A 27,140-nucleotide genomic window follows, 5' to 3' on the forward strand; every position below is an offset into this window, starting at 1 on the left:
TAGGAACAGCCAGAAAAGGAAAGAAAATAAGACTCCATCTGTAAATGTTGAGGCTTGGTGCTGCCTTGTTCCCTGCTGCCCTAGGCACTGGCCCATGAGTTCTTTATGGTAAATACAGACCTGGATGTAACTCAGGATCAACCAGGACATTTGTTGTGCCCTTGTGCCCAGGTAACCTCTACTGTATCCACAGTTTTCCTTTTATATTTTGTATGACTACAAAACTGGGTACGTTCCATATTTATTTAGTAAGTTTGTGGAAATAGGTAAATGTCCTCCACATGGGGCACATACTGTATTTTGTCTATACAACACTGTAATTTAAAGTCAGAACAGAACACACTGCAGTGCTTCAGCACTCACAATGGGAAATGTAAATGTAGAAATCCACCTTCCAGGATGTAAGATCTCATTTAATGTGCATTCTGGCTCTGTGTCTGCCTTCCAGAGCACTGCTGTGCTGCTATCACATAATTCTGAATGGAGTTGGGGAAATAAGGTATCTGAGCTCCCTCTGAAGGAAGACCATGGCATTATCTATGGTGGTGGTGAGACTTTTACTGAAACCAGTACAGACATTGTCTTCTCTGTACAGTATGAAATACAATCATTACTCTTAAAGTGTTACTTAACCCACAACAGTAAAATCAGTCTGTATATGCAGTAAAGCATGCTTATTAAACTCACTGTGGAACCTAAGGGGTTAATTCTCCACATTGTGTAAAAAGGATGTTTGATCCTGACTTCTCTGATCCTCCCCTGCTTTTATTGTTCCCAATTCATCTGCTGATAGAACAGAGACTTGGGTGCAAGCTGCACATGCTCAGTTCGGTGTGTATTGCTATAGAGTTTTGTTTTTCTTAGGAGAGTGCATGTAATGAGCACTGCCCAGACAGAGAACATGGGTCCTGCAGCCTCATAGGACAATCAAGGGAGAATTAAAACTCCTCCTACAAGCTTTAACCAGCGCTTAGCCGTACACTGATAGAAATCACAAGACTGCTGATGAGAAAAGGTATTTAGCAGTTTATATTATCTAAAATAATTGCATTTCCCTGTTCTGTGTACTGTGGGAGACCTGATATAGTGAATGCAGGGTCCTGGGTTTAGTAACACTTTAAAGTGGTTGTAAAGGCTGAAGGTTTTTTTACCTTCATGCATTCTATGCATGAAGGTAAAAAAACCTTCTGTGTGCAGCAGCGCCCCCAGCCCCCTCAATTGGGCTGGGGGCACTGGAGGTGGTTGGGGGGAGTTGTGACTGAGTTGGTGGGGGATGCTGTAATGGAGAGGGGGTAAGTTTCGTGGGAGTGGGGTTTGCTGTGATAATAGTGGGTGCTATGAGAGGGGGGCTGAGATTCGTTTTATTGGGGTCACTGTAACAGAGGAGAATGAGGAGGGTGGAGTGGGCAGAGTGACTGGGGAGTGACATGGTGGTGATGAGCTTCCATTGGAGGGGTGAGGTGGTGGTGAAGGGATGCAGTTAAATTGGGAGGGTGAAGCAGTGGAGGAAGGATATGATGTGATTAGTGGGTGAGATAGTGTTGGAGGGATGTGCTGCAATTGGAGGGGCAACGCGAGGGTAAGGGGTGTGCTGTGACTGGAGTGGTGAGATGGTGGAGGGATACATTTTTTTTTGGGGGGGGGGGGGGTGAGGTAGCAGTGGATGGATGTGCTGCAATTGGAGGGGTGAAGTAAGGGATGTGTTGTGACTGGAGGGGTGATTTGGTGGTGGAGGAATACACTTTGATTGGTCAGTGAGTTGGTGGCGGAGGGATGCACTGTGATTGGGGGGTTAGGTAGGAGTGGATGGATGTTCTGCAATTGGAGGGGTGAAGTGAGGGATGTGCTATGACTGGAGGGGTGAGATGGTGATGGATGTAGGGGTGTGGAAATTCTTGAAAAAACTACTTGTCCAGGGACTGTATTGCTGTCCCCATCTACTTGTCCCTCATGACAATCTCCTTGTCCAGATAAAGAGAAAAAAATCTAACCAAAACCATATTTAAATTTGAGGAGCTTTTAGGAATGTCTTGGACTTTTAAAAACAAAAGAGGTTTTATGGCGACTTATACATTTAATATTTTTAACATTGTGCTGTTTATCTCCTCCCCTCCTCCCTGCCTGTCTCCAGCACCGCACTTGGGGACTAGCAGGGAGGTGAGAGACCTTGCAGTGTAATGAGCACCAATTGGGCGCTCGCTAGGGAAGGGGAGTGTCGGGCCTATCATTTATCAGAGCCATTTTTGCATTTTTTGCATGTTTAAAAAATCATTTTAGGCCTAAAGATTACACAAACCCCCAAACATTATATATTCTCCTAAACCAGAGGCCCTAGAGAATAAAATAGTGATAGTTCCAATATTTTATGTCACACGATACCACAAAGGTCTAGGAAACACACCATTTCAGTACAATATACACTTAAGTTAGTTTTAGGGCACAAAAAAGAAATAAATTACTTGATTTTTTTGCAGTTGGTGTCAGTGTATAAATAGTCAATGAGTTTGTTAGCTCATATGTGGCAGCACTGACTGGGCTAGATACTAAGCCATTGGGATCAGAAACATCTTTTTATGTCCTTTTCCATCTTTATATAAAGTTCTATTACCTTGTTACGCAGGACTTTTGACAGTTCTTTTCTGATCCCCATGGCTCAGTATCTAGCCTAGTCAGTGCTTCCACGTAAGAGCTAACAAACTCATTGACTATTTATACACTGACACAAATTGCAATTTAAAAAGCCACAGATGTGGGACATTAACCTCTAATTGGCATTTTAACCCGTGTGTGTCACCTTGTGTGTCTGTACCAAGGCCAAACATTCCAGGGTATGTAAACTTTTGATCCGGGCCATTTGTGTGATTTCTGTTATCATTATGATTTAAAAAGGAGCCAAACAACTATTTGATAATAAATGGCTTCATATGATCATCATCCTTCAATAAAAGAGCGCTATTTGGCATGATCAGTCATATTTTCAATTTCTGCTAGGGTATGCAAACTTTTTAGCACAACTGTACATGTCCTGGGCGTTGGGCAATATTAATTGTACATCCCCGTGGATGGATACACTGTGATTGTGGGGGTGAAATATAAAATGAGTGGGTGGGTGCACAGCTGCTCCTGCTAGCCTTTAGCTCTCAGTTTTCAATCTCCTTGCCATGATCAGTGTTCTTAGTGAAAAAACCTGGCAGAGGGGATGAGGCTTTCCTCCAGTGCAGCCCTCTTCTCCTCAGCCTGCTGCACAGTTCCTCTCTCCAATAGTTGGTGCACAGGAGCCCAGGCAGCAAGTATTGTACAATCAATTCCCTGAGAGCAGGCTAAGGAGGAGATAGCTGTATGGAGAAAACTGCCAGGCTTTATCACTGAGAACACTGATCCTCCTTACCTGATCACACTGACAAGCTGATGGAGGTCAGGCAGCTGAGAAGGGGCTGAGAGCATTCGGGGTCTGGTGTATAAAAGAGGTGCTCGGGAGGTATGTGGAGATGTTACACTGCAGGAGACATGGAGAGAGTGAGAGCACCAAAGACCATATTCCCCACTGGAAAAACTGTTCCTGTTCCTAGATGAGGACTAGTTTTTATTTTTGCTGATAAATCAGATTGCTAAAGATATTAGAACATTTGATTGTGGTTGCACATTAGATTTTTTTTTTATTTCCTTCCTTGTTTACACAACATTTACAGTTATTTATTTAATTCTATACTGTATATTTTTCATTTCACTACAGTGCTTTGAAACAGTATTCATACCCCTTGAAATTTTCCACATTTCGTCACATTACAACCAAAAACGTAAATGTATTTTATGTGGATTTTATGTGATAGACCAGCACAAAGTGGCACATAATTGTGAAGTGGAAGGAAAATGATAAATGGTTTTCACAATTTTTTACAAATAAATATGTGAAAAGTGTGGTGTGCATTTGTATTCAGCCCGAGTCAATACTTTGTAGAACCACCTTTCACTGCAATTACAGTTAAAAGTCTTTTTGGGGATGTCTCTACCAGCTTTGCACATCTAGAGAGGGACATTTTTGCCTATTCTTTGGAAAATAGTTCAAAACTCTGTCAGATTGGATGGAGAGCGTCTGTGAACAGAAATTTTCATGTCTTTCCACCGATTCTCATGGATTTAGGTTTGAAGTTTAACTGAGCCATTCTAACACTTTAATATGCTGTGATCTAAACCATTCCATTGTAGCTCTGGCTGTATATTTAGGGTCGTTGTCCTGTTGGAAGGTGAACATCCGCCCCAGTCTCAAGTCTTTTGCAGACTCTAACAGGCTTTCTTCTAAGATTGCCCTGTATTTGGCTCCATCCATCTTCCCATCAACTATGGCCAGCTTCCCTGTCCCTGCTGAAGAAAAGCATCCCCACAACATGATGCTGCCACCACCATGTTTCACGGTACGGGGGTGATGTGATCAGGGTGATGTGCAGTGTTAGTTTTCTGCCACACATAGCATTTTGCTTTTGGTCCAAAAAGTTCAAATCATCTGACCAGAGCACCTCCTTCCACATCAGCAGTTCTCAACCTGGGGGTCGCGACCCCTTTGGGGGTCGAACGACGCTTCCACAGGGGTCGCCTAAGACCATCGGAAAACACATATTTCCGATGGTCTTAGGAACCGAGACACCGCTCCTCGCCACCGCCACCGCCGTCTCCAGGTGTGGGCGGGATGACATGCCGCCCCTGTCATCTGGACACACCTCGAGATCAATCCTCGCCTGTGATTGGCCGCCGGCACTGTAGCTCAGGAGAGGCACACAGGCGGCCAATCACCGGCAAGGAGGTGGAGCTTGGAGAGGAGGAGCCGAGCGGCACCGCGAAGATCGAGCGAGTGAAGAGGAGGAGAGCGGCCGGAGAAGGAAGACATCTGACAGGTAAGTGTCGGTACCATGGGAGAGGGAGGGAGCGAGCGAGCCCAGGCTGGAGCAGGGGTCTGCAAGGTAAGTATCATTGGTGTCAGTGGGAATAGTGCCCCATCATTGGTGTCACTAATACCAATGATGGGGCACTATTCCTCCCACTGACACCAACGATGGGACACTATTCCTCCCACTGACACCAATGATGGGGCACTATTCCTCCCACTGACACCAACGATGGGGCACTATTCCTCCCCCAAATGACACCAACGATGGGGCACTATTCCTCCCCCACTGACACCAAGGATGGGGCACGATTCCTCCCCCCACTGACACCAACGATGGGGCACAATTCCTCCCCCCACTGACACCAAGGATGGGGCACTATTCCTCCCCCCACTGACACCAAGGATGGGGCACTATTCCTCCCCCCACTGACACCAAGGATGGGGCACTATTCCTCCCCCCACTGACACCAAGGATGGGGCACTATTCCTCCCCCCACTGACACCTATGATGGGGCACTATTCCCCCCACTGACACCTATGATGGGGCACTATTCCCCCCACTGACACCAATGATGGGGCACTATTCCCCCCACTGACACCTATGATGGGGCACTATTCCTCCCCCCACTGACACCAATGATGGGGCACTATTCCTCCTCCCACTGACACCGATGATGGGGCACTATTCCTCCTCCCACTGACACCGATGATGGGGCACTATTCCTCCTCCCACTGACACCGATGATGGGGCACTATTCCTCCTCCCACTGACACCGATGATGGGGCACTATTCCTCCTCCCACTGATACCGATGATGGGGCACTATTCCTCCCACTGATACCGATGATGGGGCACTATTCCTCCCACTGACACCGATGATGGGGCACTATTCCTCCCACTGACACCGATGATGGGGCACTATTCCTCCCACTGACACCGATGACGGGGCACTATTCCTCACACTGATACCGATGACGAGGCACTATTCCTCCCACTGACACCGATGACGAGGCACTATTCCTCCCACTGACACCAATGACGGGGCACTATTCCTCCCACTGATACCAATGACGGGGCACTATTCCTCCCACTGATACCAATGACGGGGCACTATTCCTCCCACTGACACCAATGATCGGGCACTATTCCTCCCACTGATACCAATGATGGGACACTATTCCTCCCACTGACACCAATGATGGGGCACTATTCCCCCCCACTGACACCAATGATGGGGCACTATTCCTCCCACTGATACCAATGATGAGGCACTATTCCTCCCACTGATACCAATGATGGGGCACTATTCCTCCCACTGACACCAATGATGGGACACTATTCCTCACACTGACACCAATGATGGGGCACTATTCCTCCCACTGATAGCAATGACGGGGCACTATTCCTCCCACTGACACCAATGACGAGGCACTATTCCTACCACTGATACCAATGACGGGGCACTATTCCTCCCACTGACACCAATGACGGGGCACTATTCCTCCCACTGACACCAATGACGGGGCACTATTCCTCCCACTGACACCAATGACGGGGCACTATTCCTCCCACTGACACCAATGACGGGGCACTATTCCTCCCACTGACACCAATGACGGGGCACTATTCCTCCCACTGACACCAATGAAGGGGGCACTATTCCTCCCACTGACACCAATGACGGGGCACTATTCCTCCCACTGATACCAATGATGGGGCACTATTCCTCCCAATGACACCAATGACGTGGCACTATTCCTCCCACTGACACCAATGATGGGACACTATTCCTCCCACTGACACCAATGACGGGGCACTATTCCTCCCACTGACACCAATGATGGGGCACTATTCCTCCCAATGACACCAATGACGTGGCACTATTCCTCCTACTGCAAAATTACAGTTATGAAGTAGCAACGAAAATAATTTTATGGTTGGGGGTCACCACAACATGAGGAACTGTATTAAGGGGTCGCGGCGCTAGAAAGGTTGAGAACCACTGTTCCACATGTTTGCTGTGTCCCCCACATGGCTTCTCACAAACTCCAAACGGGACTTCTTATGGCTTTCTTGCAGCAATGGATTTCTTCTTGCCACTCTTGCATAAAGGCCAGATTTGTGGAGGCACGACTAATAGTTGTCCTGTGTACAGATTCTCCCACCTGAGCTGTGGATCTCTGCAGCTCCTCCAGAGTTCCCATGGGCCTCTTGGCTGCTTCTCTGATTAATGCTCTCCTTGCCCGACCTGTCCGTTTAGGTGGATGGCCATGTCTTGGTAGATTTGCAGTTGTGCCATACTCTTTCCATTTTCAGATGATGGATTGAACAATGCTCTGTGAGATGTCCAAAGCTTGGGATATTTTTTTTATATTTTAAACCTGCTTTAAACTTCTCCACAACTTTATCCCTGACCTGTCTGGTGTGTTCCTTGACCTTCATGATGCTGTTTGTTCACTAATGTTCTCTAACAAACCTCTGAGGGCTTCACAGAACAGCTGTATTTATACTGAGATTATTTACACACAGATGGACTCTACTAATTAGGTGACTTCTGAAGGCAATTGGTTCCACTAGTTTAGGGGTATCAGAGTAAAAGGGGCTGAATACAAATGCACACCACACTTTTCAGATATTTATTTGTAAAAAAATTTGAAAACCGCCTATCATTTTCCTTCCATTTCACAATTATGTGCCACTTTGTTTTGGTCTATCACACAAAATCCCAATAAAATACGTTTACGTTTTTGGTTGTAACATGACAAAATGTGGAACATTTCAAGGGGTATGAATATGTTTTCAAGGCACTATATACTGTGTATAAAAATCCACGTTTCTCAAATTCAGATGCATACCATCGTATAAAATTGGTCACAGGCAAATAAAGCAAACAAAAAACCTGCTTTTAAAGGCATAAAACAAGCTTGCTCCGGTATATTTTTCCCAGTGTAATCCCTGTCATATAAAAGAGAACAACTTTCAGACACGATAAGCATAATTTACTTTTGCGGCCTCTTATCTGCTGTCAGGCCGAGAATCCTCACTCTAATACCAAGTAATGTTTTAACCTCAGGACAACATATCCAGCCATAATTACATGGTGCTCCAGGAAAAAAAGAGATTAAAATGCCTGCAGACCTTTTTGTGGTAGTGAACAAGAATATTGTAATTGCTGTAGGAGCTGGGAGGGAAAAAGGACAAGACTTTCTGGTGTAAGATAGCAACATTGCAGCACAGTCACATAATGCATATATTACCAACTGTAGTAATAATGTGTCATGTCAAGCAAAGGCTTTCTGGACAAAGTGTACCAGTTACAACCAGCTGCCTAAAATTCACAAACCTGGGTAATCTGAATTAAAGTGCTATTAAACCCACAATAGTAAAATCAACCTGTATATGCAGTAAAGTATGCTTGTTATACTCACTGTGGAATCTAAGAGGTTAATCCTCTGCATTGTGTAAAAACGCTGTTTGATCCTGACTTCTCTGATCCTTCCCTTCTTCCAGTGCCCATCTCTTATCTCCTGATGACATCGTGTGGAGTTACTCTGCACATGCTCAGTTTGATGTGTATTGCTAGTTAGGGTTTTTTTTTCTTGGGAGAGTGCATGTGATCAGCCCAGGGCCAACCAGCACTGCCCAGACAGAGGTCAGGGGTTCTGCATCATCCTAGAGCAGAATGCAAACTACAAGCTTTAATATGTGCTTTGCTGGACACTGATAGAAGTCACAAGACTGCTCTAACTGCTGATGAGAAAAGGTATTTAGCAGTTTATATTTACTAAAATAATTGCATTTCCATGTTCTGTGTACTGTGGGAGAGCAGATATAGTGAATGCAGAGTCCTGGGTTTAGTAACACTAAGAATATGATGCAAAATACACAAGTAGATACCATCAAGGAAAATTTTATGTCAAAATAGTATATCCAGAGATAAAGGCTGCTGAAGTTAATAGCAAAACTCCAGTTCCATTCCCTTACCAATCCCCCCTCCCCTATTGGCTCTTTCATGTGATATGGAAGCTAGAAAAAAATTTAGATTTTCATTAAAATTAAACTGCTTACATATTGAGTTCCTATTGATCGTCTTCACAATCATATATCACTTTAGGTAATACAGCGATCAGCCATAACATTATGTCCACTGACAGGTAAAGTGAATACCAGTGTTTATCTTGTTACAATGGCATCTGAAAGTGGCTGTGATATATTAGGCAGCAAGTGAACATGTTGTCCCTGAGGTTGATGTGTTGATAGCAGAAAAAAATGGGCAGGCGCAAGGATTTGAGTGACTTTGAAAAGGACCAAAGGGCTAGATGACTGGGTCAGAGCAACTCCAAAACTGCAGCTCTTGTGTGATGTTCCCATTCTCCTGTAGTCAGAACCTAATCAAAATTGGTCCAAGGAAAGAAAACTGGGCAACCAGCAACAAGGTCATGAGCGACCAAGGCTCACTGATTCACATGAGGAGCGGAGCCTGGCCTATGTAGTCCGATCTAATAGAGTAGAGACTGTAGCTCAAGTTGCTGAAAAAATTAATGTTGGCTTCAAGAGAGATGTGTCAGAACACACAGTGCATTGCAATTTGTTGCATATGGAGCTGCGTAGTCACAGACTGGTCAGGGTGCCCATGCTTACCCGTGTCCACAGCGAAAAGTGCAAACAATGGGCATGTGAGCATCAGAACTGAATGCTCAAAGCAATGGAAGAAGGTGGCATGGTCTGATGAAATCAAGATTAGTTTGAGGAACAAAATGAGTTTGAGATGTTGACTTGGCCTCCAGATTCTCCAGACCTTAGTCCAGTTGAGCATCTGTGGGGTGTGCTGGATAAACAAATTTGATCCATGAAGACCTCACTTCACAACTTTTAGGTCTTAAAGAATCTGCTACTGACAGCTTAGTTCCAGATACCTTCAGAAGTCTAGCGAAGTCCATGTCTCGATCTGGTGGGTGGTCATAATGTTATGGCTCATTGGTGTGTGCTTGTGTGTATATATTTGTTTTTATTGTATAGGTTTAATTTGTTTTTCAACTCTTTTTCTCAGAGGAACTGTATTATTAAACTGTCTTGCTTTGTTGGCATTACTGAATTTACAGTGGATGGGATTTGGTGAATCTGGTTTTATTCGTGTTATTTACACATGCATCTGCACAAATACACCCCTTGAGGGTTAGGGACTGATATGAATGTACAATATATATGTGTAAAGCGCTGTGTAAATTGACGGCGCTATGTAAGTACCTGAAATAAAATAAATGTGAAGTATTCACGTATCACAATGTGTGTTATGCAGATGAGGTTAGATTCAGTGATGAACTCCTACAGACTGTTATCTAAATGTTATAAATATGTCCTAATAACACTTTTCTTGTCTTTTATGAATTTGTGTGTTTGTAAGGACAGGAGCCATGGGATCACTATGCATCTAAAAACGGTTTACACGTTTACCTTATTGATGAGGTTTTATTGAAATTTGGTTGTCACTTTTTATAGTATACAGTTTTACAGAGCAAAATCATTATACAGCCACCACATCATAACCATATTACTCAGAGTGGTGAATTAGGGGCTAGATTTGTAAAATGTTACTGAATACCATCAAAACTTCTATCATTTAACACTCCATTTTTAGGCTGCACGTGCTTTGTGCTTCCTATTCTGTTTTGCATGTTGTGGTATGATTAAATGTATCCACTAGATGGCAGACTTCAGCAATGTGCACCCTTTGTACATAGCTAGACTTCCAGAGCCTGGTGTATCCAGTATACTACACATCAAGTGTCCAAGGAAGAAGCGTGTACTACAGACTTGTCCATTGAGTAGTGATCTGCATATTGCCTGGCCTTCTCTATATTCTGAAATGGGACGTTGTCCATAGTGCAATGTGATCATTCCTTTTCACAGGAAGATTTTATTGTATTTACAAGTGAATTTTTGGTATTTTTGTTATAGGCATCGATCCTATTTCTGCATCTATGTAATTCCTGTTATTTTTACAGTTTTGTAGCCTTTGTAGTACATAAGGTTTTGATTCTGGGAACCTGGTGCTGGTAGTGTTTTAATGAGATGTTTTTTGGACTAAAAAGTGAGTAAAAAAGACCTCTGGCTTGAATTGATATATTCCAGGTATTTATATAGCACTGCAGTTGATGCAGCACTTGACAAACTGTGCATACACATCAGTCTCATGCATATACACGTACTAGGGCCGATATGGACAGGAACCAATTAACCTACCATCATGTCTTTGGAGTGTGGGAGGAAACCGGAAGAAGCCCATGGAAGCACAAGGAGGACATGTCCTGACTCAATAACCTTAGGATACTGTTATTTATTTATTTCAGGTACTTATATAGTGCTGTCAATTTATGCTGCACTTTACATATATATTGTACACTCACATCAGTCCCTAACCCTTAAGGGGTGTACAATCTAAAGTCCCTAACTTACATTCATACATACACATATTAGGGCCAATTAACCTACCAGCATGTCTTTGGAGTGTGGGAGGAAACCGGAGTACCCAGAGGAAACCCACGCAGGCACAGGGAGAACATGCAAACTCCAGGCAGGTGGTGCCGTGGTTGGGATTTGAACCGATGACCCTAGTGCTGCCAGGTGGAAGTGCTAACCATTTAGCCACTGTGCTGCCCTTAACACAAATAATTAAAGCCAGAGGGTTCCAATAACAGCCGGGTAACTATACCTTTCAGATGTGAACATTGGCAAAGGTATCCTATCAGCTTCATAAGAGGTCTCCCTTAATCCTTCAAACTGAACCCTAATCCTCATAATTGAATCTAATTCTGGCCCTAAATTGCTGGACATGCTGTACCGAATCAGCTGCTTTGTATGTTTGCATCACAAGGACTCACATAGGTTCTACGAAGTTAAGCACAGTGTCCTTAGTTTCCATAATGTATGGCGTTTATGATGACATTTACATGACCCTGCTCCTAGTTTTGATTTTATATGAAAAAGAAACAAAAAGTTGCAAACCTGTCACATACAAACCTAACACAGCTGCCCTTTTGGGAAAAGGGTTCCAAATGCCATTTCATGGCTTATGTAGCCCGCGTGCCCCCAGTACAAATAACCGCAGAGATTTTCCTGGACTGAGCTGCAATTTGCATGTTTGCCGCTAAGAGCCAACTCAAGAGTCATTGAGGGAAACACCATCTATTAGATTGCTTGCAGATGCTTGAGGATACCAGGCCATTCTTCTACAAGCTTGATTTTCAAGAGTCGGGTTTTATGACTACTATAGGAATGAACCATTTGTTGCTGTCTGTCTTGTCTGTGTGTGTTTTCTCTTGAAGGCATGGGTTGTTAGCTTCCTCCGCCTGCCCCTCCTCCCTTCTCAGTAATACAACTTGGAGCAGATGTTTTCTGCTCTTTGTCAGGGGACGTGAAGTGTGCAAGCATGCTTTGAGTCACTCTTCTCAGTTCTAACGGTCTATGCATGATTGAGACAAATGTTTTCTACATTGTGGTTATTTGTGAACAAGGATGTTCTTCTATACAGTACATACGGTTTGTCGTTGCTTTTTTTTGAGGTTTCCAGAAACTGGGGGAAATGTTAAAGTTTCTACAATTAGAATATTTCTGTGAATGTTATTGTTTGTGCCCCCCAGTGTCCTAGATAAAGCTGTCACTGGCAAAGGGCAGACTGCCTAGGCGCTGGTGTCCTTGAGGACCAGCTCTCAGGATTGTAAAAAAGGGGGTGTACTTTTTATGTAGTGGTAGTGGGAGCCTCTTCTGCCTATAAATAATACCATCCACCAATGAACATGTGTAAGAATTGCTGTAGTAGTTAAAGCGGTTCTTCAGTCGACCCCCCCCCCCCCCACCCACCCAAAAAGAAGTCAGCAGCTACAAATACTGTGAATTAAAAGGACATTTACCTGTCCAGGGATCCAGTGCTGTTCTTACCCGTGCCAGTTCTTTGCCGGTCTTCAGGTCCCTAGCGCCGCCATGCTAACTGTGCGAAGCCAGCTGTGACTCCTTGCGGCTTCCCAGCCATTTTCACACTGCGCACGCGCAAGCCATGTTGCACTGTGTGAATGGTCCCGCAGCCTACTAGGACCTGTGATATGTCCCAAGAGGCTGCAGGGACAGAGGGGGGCCTGAACTTCTGCTCATATCACCTAGGCAATCTGGGTGGGACGGGGGATTAGAGGAAGCAGAAATGTGGAAGTTCCACTTTAAAGCAGAGTTCCAACCAAATGTGGAAGCTCCGCTTTTCTGCCCTCCCCTCTGCTGCCACATTTGGCACTTTTTGCGGGGGAGCGAGTACCTGGTTTTGACAGGTACCCGCTCCCATTTCCGGGTCCATTCGCTGCAGTGAATTGAGCCGGACGTTCACCCCTGCCCTCCTGCAGCCCTATGGGACACTTCCAAGGTCCCAGAGGACTGAAGCCCATTTACAAAGCGCACTGCAGGTTTCCCTTAGTTGAGAGGGCGGCCCCAGCACCCGACAGCTGATTGAAGAATCAGCTCGGGGTAAGGACACCGCTGGATGTATGGACAGGTAGGAGCCCTAATAAAAGTCAGTATCTACAGCATTTGTAGCTGCTGACTTTTAATTATAATATAAATCTACATTATCTTAACAATTTAAAGTGATGCTAAACTCTGGGGGAAAAAAAAAATATATATATATATATACAGTATATATTCTGTTCTGGTATAACTGTATTTTCCTAAAGGGTAGCTCCACTTTTGTGGGAAAAAATGTCAAACAAAAATTGCTACACAAGTCATATTGTAATTGAATGTTATAAAAAAAATTACCTTTCCTTTTCAATCTTGAGTTCTGTAATTTTCTGTAAAATGCAGTGCAATTAGTAAGCTGAAGGTGGTCTGTACACAGATGGTTTACAAAACGCCCCCCAGAAATGTAATTTCCTAATTTTTGTGATTGAGTTACTGATTTTCCCAGAAGTCTGCACTAAGATACAAGTCAGATTTTAGGCATCCTTCGCAATAAAAATGTAATTTTACTCCCAAAATGGGAAAGTCATTTTAAAGGGATGCAGACCCTGCCACTTTCCTCGTTAGAGCCCTGCAGGTGCAGTATCTGATTGATAATTATAAAGTATTTTTTAGCCACATTCACTTTGCACATGGACACAGAAAAAACAGCTATTTATACAAAAGTTAGGAATCTGCAACAAAGTCTGTTAAAATCCTTGCAATGTACGTACTCTTTAACTAAAAAAAAGTTATTTTGCTCTCAGCCTCCTCCAAATTATACTTTTTCTTTTTTTGTAATATGACAACTGGTTTCTTTTTTTTTTTTTGGGGGGGGGGGGGGGGTTGTAAATTGACTACTTTTTTTTTTCTGCTGTAATTTGACTACTTATTGGAGGGTGGCTATGGAAAAAGGAGAGGTACAGCAGCTCACGTTGGATGTTACAAGAAGGAGTCACAGATACATAGTAAGGAACAATTTCATAAAAAATAGATTACAGGACCATTAAGTAGTGGATGTGTATGGATTATTTCAAAAATACAGTAAGTTTACTGTGTAGAAGCACTTTAGGAGTAGAGATTGATTCTTACTGGCTTGTTTTCCATAGAGTAGCCTATGCCTGTGAGGCAAAGACCGCTAACAGCAGGACTAAAGAGCTAACTGCAATAAACTGTCAGCCCAAATATATCTAAAACCAAACGTTTTTTATTTTGGATGGAGCATGGAATGGGTACAACCTCTGTCAGGATTTTTTCACTCTGTGTTGCACTTTCTGGCATCTGTGTCTCAGGTTTGACTACCTGGTCATCTTTGTACGCTTTTACTAAAATTTACTAAGTTGATGTATTTGCATCCTTGTATAATCATTTTGGCTGCAAGGTTTTGCTGGCTACTGTTTCAGGTTCCTTGTTTGCCCCTTTAGGGGTTCTTTGGATGGTTGCTATGTTTGTCTGATTGTTCCAGTTGTTGTTTTTGCTCACCTCTCTTTAACCACCTGCCTACAGGGCACTTATACCCCTTTCCTGCCTAGGCCAGTTTCCAGCTTTCAGCATTGTCGCACTTTGAATGACAATTGCGCAGTCTTGCAACACTGTACCCATATGAAATTTTTATCATTTTTTTTTAAACAGAGCTTTCTTTTGGTGGTATGTAATCACCTCTGGGTTTTTTATTTTTTGATAAACAAGCCAAAAACAACTGAAAATGTTGGAAAAAAAACTTTTTTTCTTAGTTTTTGTTATAAAATTTTGTAAATAAGTGGTTTTCTCCTTCACTGATGTGCGCTAATGAGGCTGCAGTGATAGGCACTGATAGGCTGCACTGACAGGCATTGATGAGGAGGCACTAGTAGGTGGCACTGATGGGCATTGACAGGCATCGCTGATGGGCACTGAAAGGCAGCACTCATATATGGCACTGATAGGTGGCACTGATAGGCGGCACTGATAGGTGACACTGAAAGGCAGCTCAGATGGGCATTGATATGTGGCATTGATGTGCACTGGTGGGCACTGATATGTGGCATTGATGAGGCACTGATGGGCACTGGCAGGTGGCATTGATGGGCAATGACAGCTGGCATTGATGGACACTGACAAGTGGCACTGCTGGGGCTACACTGATCATCAGTGCCCTGATGATCAGTGTAGATGTCCCCTCCAAGGAATGCCTTTTACCAGCACTCCTCTCGAGCTGTCAGCGTGACAGCTCGTGAGGAGAGAAATGCCGATAACTGGCATTTCCCTATTTACATGTGATCAGCTGTGATTGGACACAACTGATCACATGACGGAGCCGACATCTTCGGCTCTTTCTGTTGATTGGTGATCTGCTGTGTCCGAGGGACCCAGAGCCACGCATGCACGGTTAGAGTTGGAGGTCGTCATATGACATCCTCCCAGAATGAGTGAACTGCCTTGTTCCCGTCATTACCTTATATGGCGGGCAGGAGGCGGTTAAGGCACTGCTTTGGGACATCCCAATGGTCAAGATTCAGAATAGCTGTGTCCATCAATGAACATAAGAGAAAATGGAATTTTTTGTTAATCACTGTAAAATCTCGTTCTCTGAGTTCATTGATGGACACAGCACCCAACCGTTAATGGAGATTGTACTTCTGACATTTCTTTGTTAAGAACTGGATTGCCTATAGCAGGAAGGGGGTTTTATACCGGCTAGGACTGCCCATAGGCGGTGCTGTGTTCTTTTCTGTCTAGTGTCGTAGTCCTGTAAGTGGCAATATAACCCTATGGTCAAGATTCAGCAAAGCTGTATAAATGAATTCAGAGAAAGGGATTTTACGATGAGTAACAAAAAAAATCCAATTTTTTGGATTTAATACCTCTTACAGGTATTTTTAGCCTCATAGACTTCAATGGGAGCATTTTTAAACACGTAACACCAGAAGTACATGCTGCTCACTCTCTGCTCAGGTGTGAATGCAGGCAAAGATGTCCATTGCTTTTTCATTCTTGTAGAATCTAAAACCCAAACTGCAGTTTTATGACTGTGCATTTCACGGTACATGATCACTTCAAAGTCACGTTTCATATCCTACAAACTGACAGATATCGGAGTGTAGACTGTCATAAAGATAATTCTGTATAGTGTATTCTCAGTATAGTAACTATGTAATGCAGTACTCTCAAAGTCTGTTTAATATTGTATTTCCACTCACTGGCACAGTGAAACCAACATTTATATGCTTGTCACACAGGATAGCCATTAAATATATTCATCTAAATACCCATTAAATATATAGAAGATTACTTTTATCATATATTCTTATAGCTTATATTAGTACTATAATGTGTATTAAATGCAGTAAGTTTACCCAGTGTTAATATTCAAAGGGATCTCTGAATAATAAATAATTTGAATATTTTTTCAAGATCACAGTCATTCAGATTTATTCAGGTAGAAACAATTGTGCTTCATTATGAAGGATAATCGTGCTGCGCTGATTGTCTCTAGCTCCTCCTACTTCATTGAGAATTCAGGGCAGTGTGTAGTAGTAGTAGTATGGGGGGGCAGTGAGCAGTATGTAGTGACAGGGCAGTGCGTAGTAGTAGGGTAGGGCAGTGAGCAGTATATAGTGGCAGGTCAGTGTGTAGTAGTAGTAGTAGGGGAGGGCAGTGAGCAGTATATAGTGGCAGGACAGTGCGTAGTAGTAGGGAAGGGCAGTGAGCAGTATATAGTGCAGGGCAGTGTGTAGTAGTAGCAGGGGAGGGCAGTGAGTAGTATGTAGTGGCAGAGCAGTATGTAGTAGCAGGGCAGTGTGTAGTAGTAGGGTAGGGCAGTGAGCAGTATATAGTGGCAGGGCAGTGTGTAGTAGTAGTAGGGGAGGGCAGAGAGCAGTATATAGTGGCAGGGCAGTGTGTAGTAGTAACAGGGGAGGGCAGTGAACAGTATGTAGTAGCAGGGCAGTGTGTAGTAGTAGTAGGGGAGGGAGGTGAGCAGTATGTAGTAACAGGGCAGTGCGTAGTAGTAGGGTAGGGCAGTGAACAGTATGTAGTGGCAGGGCAGTGTGTAGTAGGGGAGGGCAGTGAGCAGTATGTAGTGGCAGGGCAGTGTGTAGTAGTAGCAGGGGAGAACAGTGAGCAGTATGAAGTGACAGAGCAGTATATAGTAGTAGTAGGAGAAGGGCAGGTAGTAGTAGTAGGGGAGGGCAGTGAGCAGTATGTAGTGGCAGGGCAGTGTGTAGTAGTATTCGGGGAGGGCAGTGAGCAGTATGTAGTGGCAGGGCAGTGCATAGTAGTAGGGTAGGGCAGTGAGCAGTATATAGTGGCAGGCAGTGTATAGTAGTAGCAGGGGAGGGCAGTGAGCAGTATGTAGTGGCAGGGCAGTATGTAGTAGGGGAGGGCAGTGAGTAGTATGTAGTGGCAGGGCAGTGTGTAGTAGTAGCAACAGGGGAGGGCAGTGAGCAGTATGAAGTGGCAGAGCAGTATATAGTAGTAGTAGGGGAGGGCAGTGAGCAGTATATAGTGGCAGGGCAGTGTGTAGTAGTAGTATGGGAGGGCAGTGAGCAGTATATAGTGGCAGACAGTGTGTAGTAGTAGTAGTAGTAGGGGAGGGCAGTGAGCAGTATGTAGTGGCAGGGCAGTGTGTACTATTAGTAGTAGGGGAGGGCAGTGAGCAGTATGTAGTGGCAGGGCAGTGTGTAGTAGTAGAGGAGGGCAGTGAGCAGTATATAGTGGCAGGGCAGTGTGTAATAGTAGTAGGGGAGGGCAGTGAGCAGTATATAGTGGCAGGGCAGTGTGTAATAGTAGTAGAGGAGGGCAGTGAGCAGTATATAGTGGCAGGGCAGTGTGTAATAGTAGTAGAGGAGGGCAGTGAGCAGTATATAGTGGCAGGGCAGTGTGTAATAGTAGTAGGGGAGGGCAGTGAGCAGTATGTAGTGGCAGGGCAGTGTGTAGTAGTAGAGGAGGGCAGTGAGCAGTATATAGTGGCAGGGCAGTGTGTAATAGTAGTAGAGGAGGGCAGTGAGCAGTATATAGTGGCAGGGCAGTGTGTAATAGTAGTAGGGGAGGGCAGTGAGCAGTATATAGTGGCAGGGCAGTGTGTAGTAGTAGGGGAGGGCAGCGAGCAGTATGTAGTGGCAGGGCAATGTGTAGTATTAGTAGTAGGGGAGGGCAGTGAGCAGTATGTAGTGGCAGGGCAATGTGTAGTATTAGTAGTAGGGGAGGGCAGTGAGCAGTATGTAGTGGCAGGGCAATGTGTAATAGTAGTAGGGGAGGGTAGTAGTGAGCAGTACATGGCAGTAGGGCAGAGCAGTCAGTGAGCAGTGACCAGCCCAGGTTATGATACAACAGAAGTTCCATGGCCATTTGTGTTGCAGTGTAGTAGGCAGGGCAGAGAAATTCCAACAGGGAAAAAACCTCTATCTATTAGCCCCTTACTGCATGGAAGTAGGAGTCTTGCAGGGATGTCATCTCCATTTCTCCTTCGTATTTCCAAGCAGCTGAATTAGCCAGAGTAAACTGGCCACATGTGAGAGAAGGGAGGAAGACAGCCACACCCCGGCCTTTCCCACCACCTCCACCTAAGCCTGCCCAGAGACAGGAGCGCAGCTCTGAAAGAGTGCCTGCTGCCTGCCAGCCCCAAGGTGCTCTGTACAGGAGACCAATGAGACAAACTGCTCCTTGGAGGCAAAAGAGAGGCACGGAAAGCTGTCTTCCCTCGGTCTGGGCTCCACTTCTAAGCCGATGGAGCCCAGCCCTGGTGGGCCGGATTTGTCCTGCAAGCCTTGTGTTTGATACATGTGCAGTGGTGGATTGGGGAGAGTTCTTCATCCATACTCTCATTGAGCTCCTGAGCTTAGAGTAATAAATCTCTACATGTTTGGCTTCCCTTAACTAACTTGGAAAATGCATTTGGCAAATGAAGTCAGTGCTTCGGGTATTTTAGCCATTGGATCAGCATGCCAGGCAGCTGGAATCAAACTGGAATTCTTTGTTTTTGTAGAATCTATTTTGTTGTTTAGTGCAAGACTTTTTTTTTCAGAACATTAAAGCAAAGAGAGTGACATGATGGTCAGGAAGATGGTATTTTGAAAAGGAGATCAACTGTGCTGCTTACATTTTCATGACAAGACTCAATACTTCTTGCAGAGAAGTAAAGAAATGTGTTAAGGATGGTGACAGCAATATGTTTATATGAAATATTGTGTATTTTAAAAAATAGGTCTACTATAACTTTCATTGATCACATACATTTGTTGTTTGTAGGTGCAAGTACTGGCAATATGATGAAAACCTGCTGACATCTAGTGTGATTATTGTCTTCCATAATGAAGGCTGGTCTACGCTCATGAGGACTGTTCACAGTGTTATCAAAAGGACCCCTAGGAAATACCTAGCTGAGATTGTCATGATAGATGACTACAGTAACAAAGGTGAGTTCTGAGAAGTTGAAGGACATAAAAAAACATTGCAACAGAAATATTAAGCAACCACAATACCTTTTTAGCAACCATGTACGACACTCTGCTTCTCTCTTATGTAGACTGAACTTAAACTACTGATAGGAATCGAAATTGTGAACACCTTGCTAATAGAGAGTAGCCTGCTCTTAACATAGATTACTTTCTAAAAGCAATTATTAAAATAAATAATACAAATAGTTATAACCTCACCATGTAGCAGTATTGTCCCCTCCACTTCTCCTTACTCCTCACTCAGTCCAGTACTGTGCCTTTCTGTAGCAGTTCTCTCTCTTTTTTTTTTTCCAGAAAGAAAGCCTTTATTAACCACTTGCCTACCAGGCACTTATACCCCCTTCCTTACCAGGCCAATTTTCAGCTTTCAGCGCTGCCGCACTTTGATTGACAATTGCGCGGTCATGCAACATTGTACCCATATGAAATTTTGATCATTTTTTTCTCACAAATAGAGCTTTCTTTTGGTGGTATTTAATCGCCACTGGGCGCTTTACTTTTTGCGCTATAAATTAAAAAAAGTGCAAAAAATTTGAAAAAAAAAAAAAGTTTATTTGTTTCTTTTATAAAATTTTTCAAACAGGTATTTTTTCTCCTTCACTGATTTGCGTTGATGAGGCGGCACTGATGGGCACTGATAGGCGGCACTGATGGGCACTGATAGGCAGCACTAAAGGGCACTGATAGGCAGTACTAATGAGGTGGCACGGATAGGCGGCACTGATAGACAGCACTAATTAGGGGTCACGGATAGGCGGCACTGATATGCAGCACTGATAGGCGGCACTGATAGGTGACACTGATGATGGGTACTGATAGACGGCACTGACTGGCATCACTTCTGGGCACTGACTGGCGGCACTGACTGGCACAACCCCTGGGCACTGACTGGTGGCACTGACTGGCAGCACTGCTGGGCAGCACTGGTGGGTGGCACTGGTGGGCAGCACTGGTGGGTGGGCACAGGTGGGTGGCACTGGTGGGCACAGGTGGGTGGGCACAGGTGGGTGGCACTGCTGGGCACATGTAGGTGGCACTTCTGGGCACAGGTAGGTGGCACTGCAGAGTGGCACAGGTGGGTGCACTGCTGGGCACAGGTGGGGGCACTGCTGGGCACAGGTGGGGGCACTGCTGGGAACGGGTGGGCGGGCCTAGTGGGCGCACTGCTGGGCGGAACTTGCGGGTGTCACTGCTGGGCACCGATCATCAGGGCACTGATCATCAGTGCCCTGATGATCGGTGCCGATCCCCGCTCTGACAACTGCCGGTTCTCGGCAGTACTTTCCTCACGATCTCACAGCGTGAGGAAAGTGCAGCCGAGAACCGGCACTTGCATTTCCCTGTGATCAGCGTGTCATTGGACACCGCTGATCACGTAGCAAAAGGCCGGTGGGATCGGCCTTTCACCACATCACGTGATCAGCTGTGTCCGTAGGACACAGCGATCACGGAGATCGCCGGGTGCGCGCCCCCTGGGGCATGCAGGAGAGCGCGTTCTGGGAGGACGTCATATGACGTCCACTCAGAACTGGCCGGCCGCGGTGAAGCCGTCATTCGGCTATGCGCGGTCGGCAAGAGGTTAAGAAAGAACATAATGGTACAAAAGACATGTACAGGGTGCCTAAGCGAAACAGCAGGCACAACCTACAGCGATACAGCAGTAACTCAAACAAGAAAATACAGATAATGATAATGCAATAATACAAAACCCGACTACAATAAGGTTATGCTTGCAACAAACCGGAGCCAATATAGTATAGTATGGGGTGCAATTGCATCACATAATATCCCCTGCGCTCGTGCTTCGCCAAGCAGGGCTGTAGCGATAGGAAGAGTGGTCATGGCATCTGAACGTAGGAATTGGACAAAAACTTATGGCAAGGTGGAGAGTTACAAAAACCGGCATACGTTGCGGTAGGAGCCGTTGATGGAAGTGAGGAGAGTGAAAGGATGGCATGTCTAGTGTTCCAGGTAGCATAGCAAAGCGAGAGGCGAGAAGAAAAGAGGAGAAAAGAGAGAAAGGGAGATAGAGAGAAAAGTGATAGAAACAGAAAGAGGGGGATGGGGGTGGAAGGTAAAGAAAAAAAAAAAAAAAAAAAATTCCAAAATAAATTAATAGTGGGGGGGGGGGGGGACATATGGGGTGAGAAATGACAGCAATATCTGGGGTTACTCATGCATGGGGATAGGAGTTAAGCTAACGCCAGAGTCGCGTGGGAAGGGATACATTGTCGAAAAGAGTCTCAGTGCCTATCACAAAAACTACTGTAAAGAAGTAACATCAGCAGGAAAGCCGGACCAAGTCAGACCTGATGGTCCATAAGAGACCTGTACATAGGAGTAGTTGTGAAGTAGATCCAGCAGGCCCAAATGTGGGAAAATTTAGTGGGAGTGTCAAGGGCCGACGCAATTAGTTCCTCCATGTCTGCCATTTTACCCACACGGACAAGCCAATCACGAACAGAGGGGGGGCGAGAAGAGCCCCAAAGGACGGGAAGGCAGAGTCTGGCCGCGTTGACCATATGCATGGCCAAAGATCTATGATATTGTCCCCCCGGAAGGGAGGAATGATGGAGGAGAAACTGGGCCGGAGACAGATCCAGAGGCACGGTCGTCAACGATACTACAATCCTATGGACCTCTTGCCAAAACGGTTGAATGCTCGGACAGGACCACCAGATGTGTAAAAATGATCCGTCCGCAGCCCCACACCTCCAACAGGTATTGGGATAAGAAGGATTGAAATGAGAAATTCGTGAAGGGGTGCGATACCACCTCGACACCAATTTGTAACCGTTTTCCTGCGTCGAGACATTAAGGGAGCATTTATGAGAATATTTGAATACACGTGCCCAGTCGGAATCCGCCAAATTATCATCCAAATCTCTATTCCAGGCCTGACAGGAGGGCAGGGAGTTATAGGCCCTATTCTCAATTAAGAGAGGGTAAATTTCTGAAATCAAATGCTTACGCGGTTCTCCTTTCGAGCAAATATCCTCAAAAGGGGTAAGAGGGCGGGTCCAATCACGGAAAGGTTTATGCGAGAGCAGATAATGCCGTATTTGCAAATAAACCCAGAGAGGAAAATTGCGGGTACCCAAGCTGTCACGCAGTTCGTGGAGTGATTTCATCTTGCCTTCGTGGAGAAAGTGTTTGGCCAAAATTTGATCATGCGGCCAATGTTCAGATAGAAAGTTCTTGTGCATTCCAGGGGGGAAGTCAGGGTTGAGTCGGATGGAAGTGAGACAATTCGGAGACGCAGAAATAGATGCTGATTTGCAGGTATAGCGGAAGGCTTTCAGGGTAGGGCCTACCAAAGGGTGAGTAAGAAGGACCTGAGGCGTATGCTTCAGCGGCAGCCAAGGGATCAAAATCAGGGGTGCGGACGAGAAGGCGTGTTCTAGTTGCACCCAGTCCTTAGAAGCAGAGTGGACATGCCAATCCACTACACGGCAGAGCTGGCACGCCAAATAGTAACGGTGAAGGTCAGGAAGGCTAATACCACCACTAAGTTTAGGGAGAATCAGTTGGGAATAAGCAATGCGCGGGCGTTTATGGTTCCATAGGAATAGAGAACAGAGCCTCCTACAGGATGTGAAGAAGGCAAGCGGTATGTGGATGGGCAGAGTTTGAAAGAGGTAGAGAAGGCGAGGAAGGATGTTCATTTTAATTATCGCAGCTCTTCCAAACCACGAAAAGCAAGGACGGTGCCATTTATTCAGATCCCCTTGGAGAGAACGAAGAGTGGGTAAAAAATTCTTAGCATATAAATCGTCGGGGTTGCGGGTAAGCTGTACACCTAAATAAGAAAGTGAGTCCCTTTCCCAATGAAACGGGAAACGCGACTCACAATCAGAAACTACTTCTGAAGGCAAGGTGATGTTGAGAGCGAAAGACTTGGAAAAGTTAATCTTAAAGTTCGACAAATAACGAAAAAATGCAAAGTCCTTTAGTAAATTTGGCAGAGTAATATGCGGTTCGGCAAGGAAAAGAAGAATATCGTCCGCGTAAGCCGCAAGCTTATATTCCTTATCCGAGACCGCAATTCCTTTGATGTCGGGGTTAGAGCGCAACTTCCGTAGAAGGGGCTCCAAGGAAAGGACGAACAAGAGTGGAGAAAGGGGGCAACCCTGACGCGTACCGTTGCCCAAAGCAAAAGAGTTTGACAAATGGCCATTGACCCGGACACGCGCAGTAGGGCCTGAATACAGGGTCATTATAAAATTGAGCATCTTCTCACCCAGACCCAATTGCACCAAAGACTCCTGCAGATAGTCCCAGGCGATCCTATCAAAGGCCTTCTCCGCATCCAGGGAAAGGAAGAAACCGGGAAAGTTAGATTTACAGAGCCAATGTTGGAGGTTGAGGGCCTTAATGGTATTATCCCTGGCCTCCCTACCCGGGATAAATCCAACTTGGTCCAAATGGATCAAGGAGGGGAGCAGAGGAAGAAGTCGATTGGCAAGGATTTTCGCAAAGATTTTAATGTCCACATTCAGCAGGGAGATGGGTCTATAATTAGAAACCTGTGTGGCATCCTTGTCACCTTTAGGAATAACTGTGATATGGGCTTCCAGAAGGAGATTTTGAGGTTGAGGGTCTTGAGAGAAAGTGTTGAATGCCGATAGGAAAGGGGTACCCAGGATGTCAAGGAAAGATTTGTAATAGGCCGCCGAAAAGCCGTCCGGGCCCGGACTCTTACCCGGTTTCATCCGTTGCAAAGCACACTGCACCTCATTCAGTGTCAGGTCTGTTTCCAACGATGCAGCCAAGTCCTCCGAGAGGGCCGCCGGGCCGTGACGGCGGAGAAACTCGGAAATCAGGGAGGCCCTGGAATTGTCAGTGGGCAGAGGGGGATGTTCCGGAGGGAGATTATATAAGGAAGTGTAAAATTGTTCGAAGTGGGTGGCAATGTCAGGGTTAGATGTGGCCATAGTGCCATCAGAACCCCTAATTCTGTGCACCGTCATGCTGGATCTTTGTTCACGGAGAGCTCTGGCGAGAAACTTCCCACTCTTATTAGCAAATTCATAATACAGCTTTTGTGAAAGAATGAATCGTTTCTTAACCACCCTACCCAGTTCAGTAAGAAGTTGTGAGCGTAGACTCGTTAGTTCAGATAAGGTCGACGCGGCCAGAGACCGTTTATGCGCCCTCTCCAAGGAGTGTATCCTGCCCGTGAGGAATTTCAAATGTTCTTGTCTATCTCTTTTGTGCTTTGTCGCCGCTGCAATGAGGAAGCCACGGATAACACACTTGTGGGCTTCCCACAGCGTGAGGGGGGAGATATCAGGAGAGGAATTTAGGGAAAAATATTCCGTCAGATTGGAGCGTATCTCCTGTAAAATAGCGGGATCTGCAAGAAGGGAAGCATCCAGGCGCCAAAATTTCGAGCGAATGAACACATCAGGGAACCGCAAGGTCATGGTGATGGGGTGATGGTCGGAAAGAACCATAGGTTCTATCGAAGCAGCATGGAGGAGTGGGAGATCCGATTGCGACAGGAAGAAATAATCTATCCTGGAATATTTATTATGGGGAGCAGAGTAAAATGTGTAGTCTTTCACAGAAGGGTGAAGGGTTCTCCAGGAGTCATGCATTTGTAGATGTTGTAGTTGTGTGCGTATTTGTTTAAGGGCCTTGAACGGCAGAAAGGAGCTACCTGAAGAGGAGTCTAACAGCGGGCTAAGTGGGACATTCAAGTCGCCCCCTAAAATCAACATTCCGGATTGGAACCCAGCCAGGGCGGTGGTAATTGAGCGAATGAAAGAAACCTGCTTGGTGTTAGGAGCATATACATTGGCCAGTGTAACAGGTCGCTTAGCACAAAAACCCTTTACAAACAGGTATCTGCCTTCTGGATCAACAAGGGAGTCCGACACCGATAAAGGACAATGTCTAGCGAGTAAGATGGCAACACCCTTTGATTTGGCTAGAGGGTTAGCAGCATGGATAACTGTAGGGAAATGGAAATTTAAAAGTTTGGGTATAGAATCCTGGCGAAAGTGCGTCTCTTGGAGGAAGACCACATCCGCTTTTTGTTTACGCACGTAGGAGAGCAACATGGAACGCTTCTCGGGCATGTTCAGGCCCTTGGCATTGAGTGAAAGGCATTTCAAGGACAATGGTCCTGAGACTGAGGTGGAGGCCGACATGGTAACCCGTCAGTAAAATGCACTAGGGATGAGGGGAAAGGGAAGGAAAAAAAAAAAAAAAAAGGGGGGGGGGAGAATAAGAAGAAAAAGTGGAAAAGATAAACGGCTTGGGGAAGAGACCCGCTGTTCCCTATGAGAAGAAAAAAAAAAAAAAAAAAGGGGGGGGGGGAGAATAAGAAGGAAAAGTGGAAAAGATAAACGGCTTGGGGAAGAGACCCGCTGTTCCCTATGAGAAGAAAAAAAAAAAAAAAAAGGGGGGGGGGGGGAAGATAGCTAGGAAAGAAAGTAAGAAGGAGGTGGAAAGAGAAAGAGAAGCAAGAAATGGAAACAAACTATATAGTGAAACGCGCCGTATAGACGATCAGTAGGAGCTCACAGAGCCCACTGTGTGGGGAACGAGGAGGACGCCGAAACGAGAATAAACGCCACCGCCGGCCGGTGATCACGCCAAAATATGGAATCAGGTGAGAAAATATGTGAAGAGGCGGGAGGAGGTCGGTAGTGACAGAAGGTTTAGGAGGTTCTAGAAAAAACGCGCGTAGGAAGGGTCGCATACCAACTCCATGAAGTGGCAAAGTGTAAGTCATGTGTGGGGCACTAAAGCGCAGGCTGGGACAGGAATAAATTCTGAGAGGTATAAATCAGGTCAAAAAACCGTCCCCACGCTGTCCAAGCCCGAGTGTCTGGTTAACTCCAGAACACACATATAAGGGAAGGGTTGGAGAATGTGGAGACGGTCGCAAGGCCTGAAACGAGGGAAGACAAATGTAGGAGAGTGGAGGGCCAAGACGAGTATTGCAAGCATCTCCTTAACAAAAAACAAAGTTATCAACGGGTTAGCAGAGGCAAAACAAACGAAAATCAAGGCATTAACAATGAGAAACACAATGGAACCCCAAGTGGTTAGCAAATACAGACTAAACATCCCAGGGTCAGCACCAGTGAAGCCGATACTAAACAAAACACTAACCCTATACTGCAAGTGTTTATAAGTAATATAATCAATGCCCCCATCATCACAAAAGGGACGAGCATCACCTCTCCCACAACCGCACGGCCACTAAGATCCTTAGAGCAAAGGGGAAATGAACCTCAAGGGGACCCCGCCCAAGCTATGATCCCTAGAAGCCGCTTGACAGCAAGAGCAGGAAACAGGAATAACCCAATGAGAAGAAGGCAAGGCCAGGC

The 27,140-nt window shown here is 45.4% G+C and overlaps 1 protein-coding gene across 2 annotated transcripts in view; it reads left to right on the top strand.

The window, feature by feature from the left end:
* Nucleotides 1-27,140, top strand: part of GALNT7 (polypeptide N-acetylgalactosaminyltransferase 7) — a 233,290-nt gene that overhangs the window by 141,561 nt on the left and 64,589 nt on the right. For both annotated transcript variants that reach the window (XM_089684037.1, XM_089684036.1), the window contains exon 3: nucleotides 19,589-19,755. In XM_089684037.1, coding sequence (XP_089540163.1) covers nucleotides 19,589-19,755 — 167 coding nt within the window. The remainder of the gene's footprint in view (nucleotides 1-19,588; nucleotides 19,756-27,140) is intronic.

This window comes from Staurois parvus, unplaced genomic scaffold, assembly GCF_062004578.1.
Source record: "Staurois parvus isolate SC_StPar_1 unplaced genomic scaffold, SC_StPar_1.0 ptg000334l, whole genome shotgun sequence".
Classification (NCBI taxonomy): Eukaryota; Metazoa; Chordata; class Amphibia; order Anura; family Ranidae; genus Staurois; species Staurois parvus.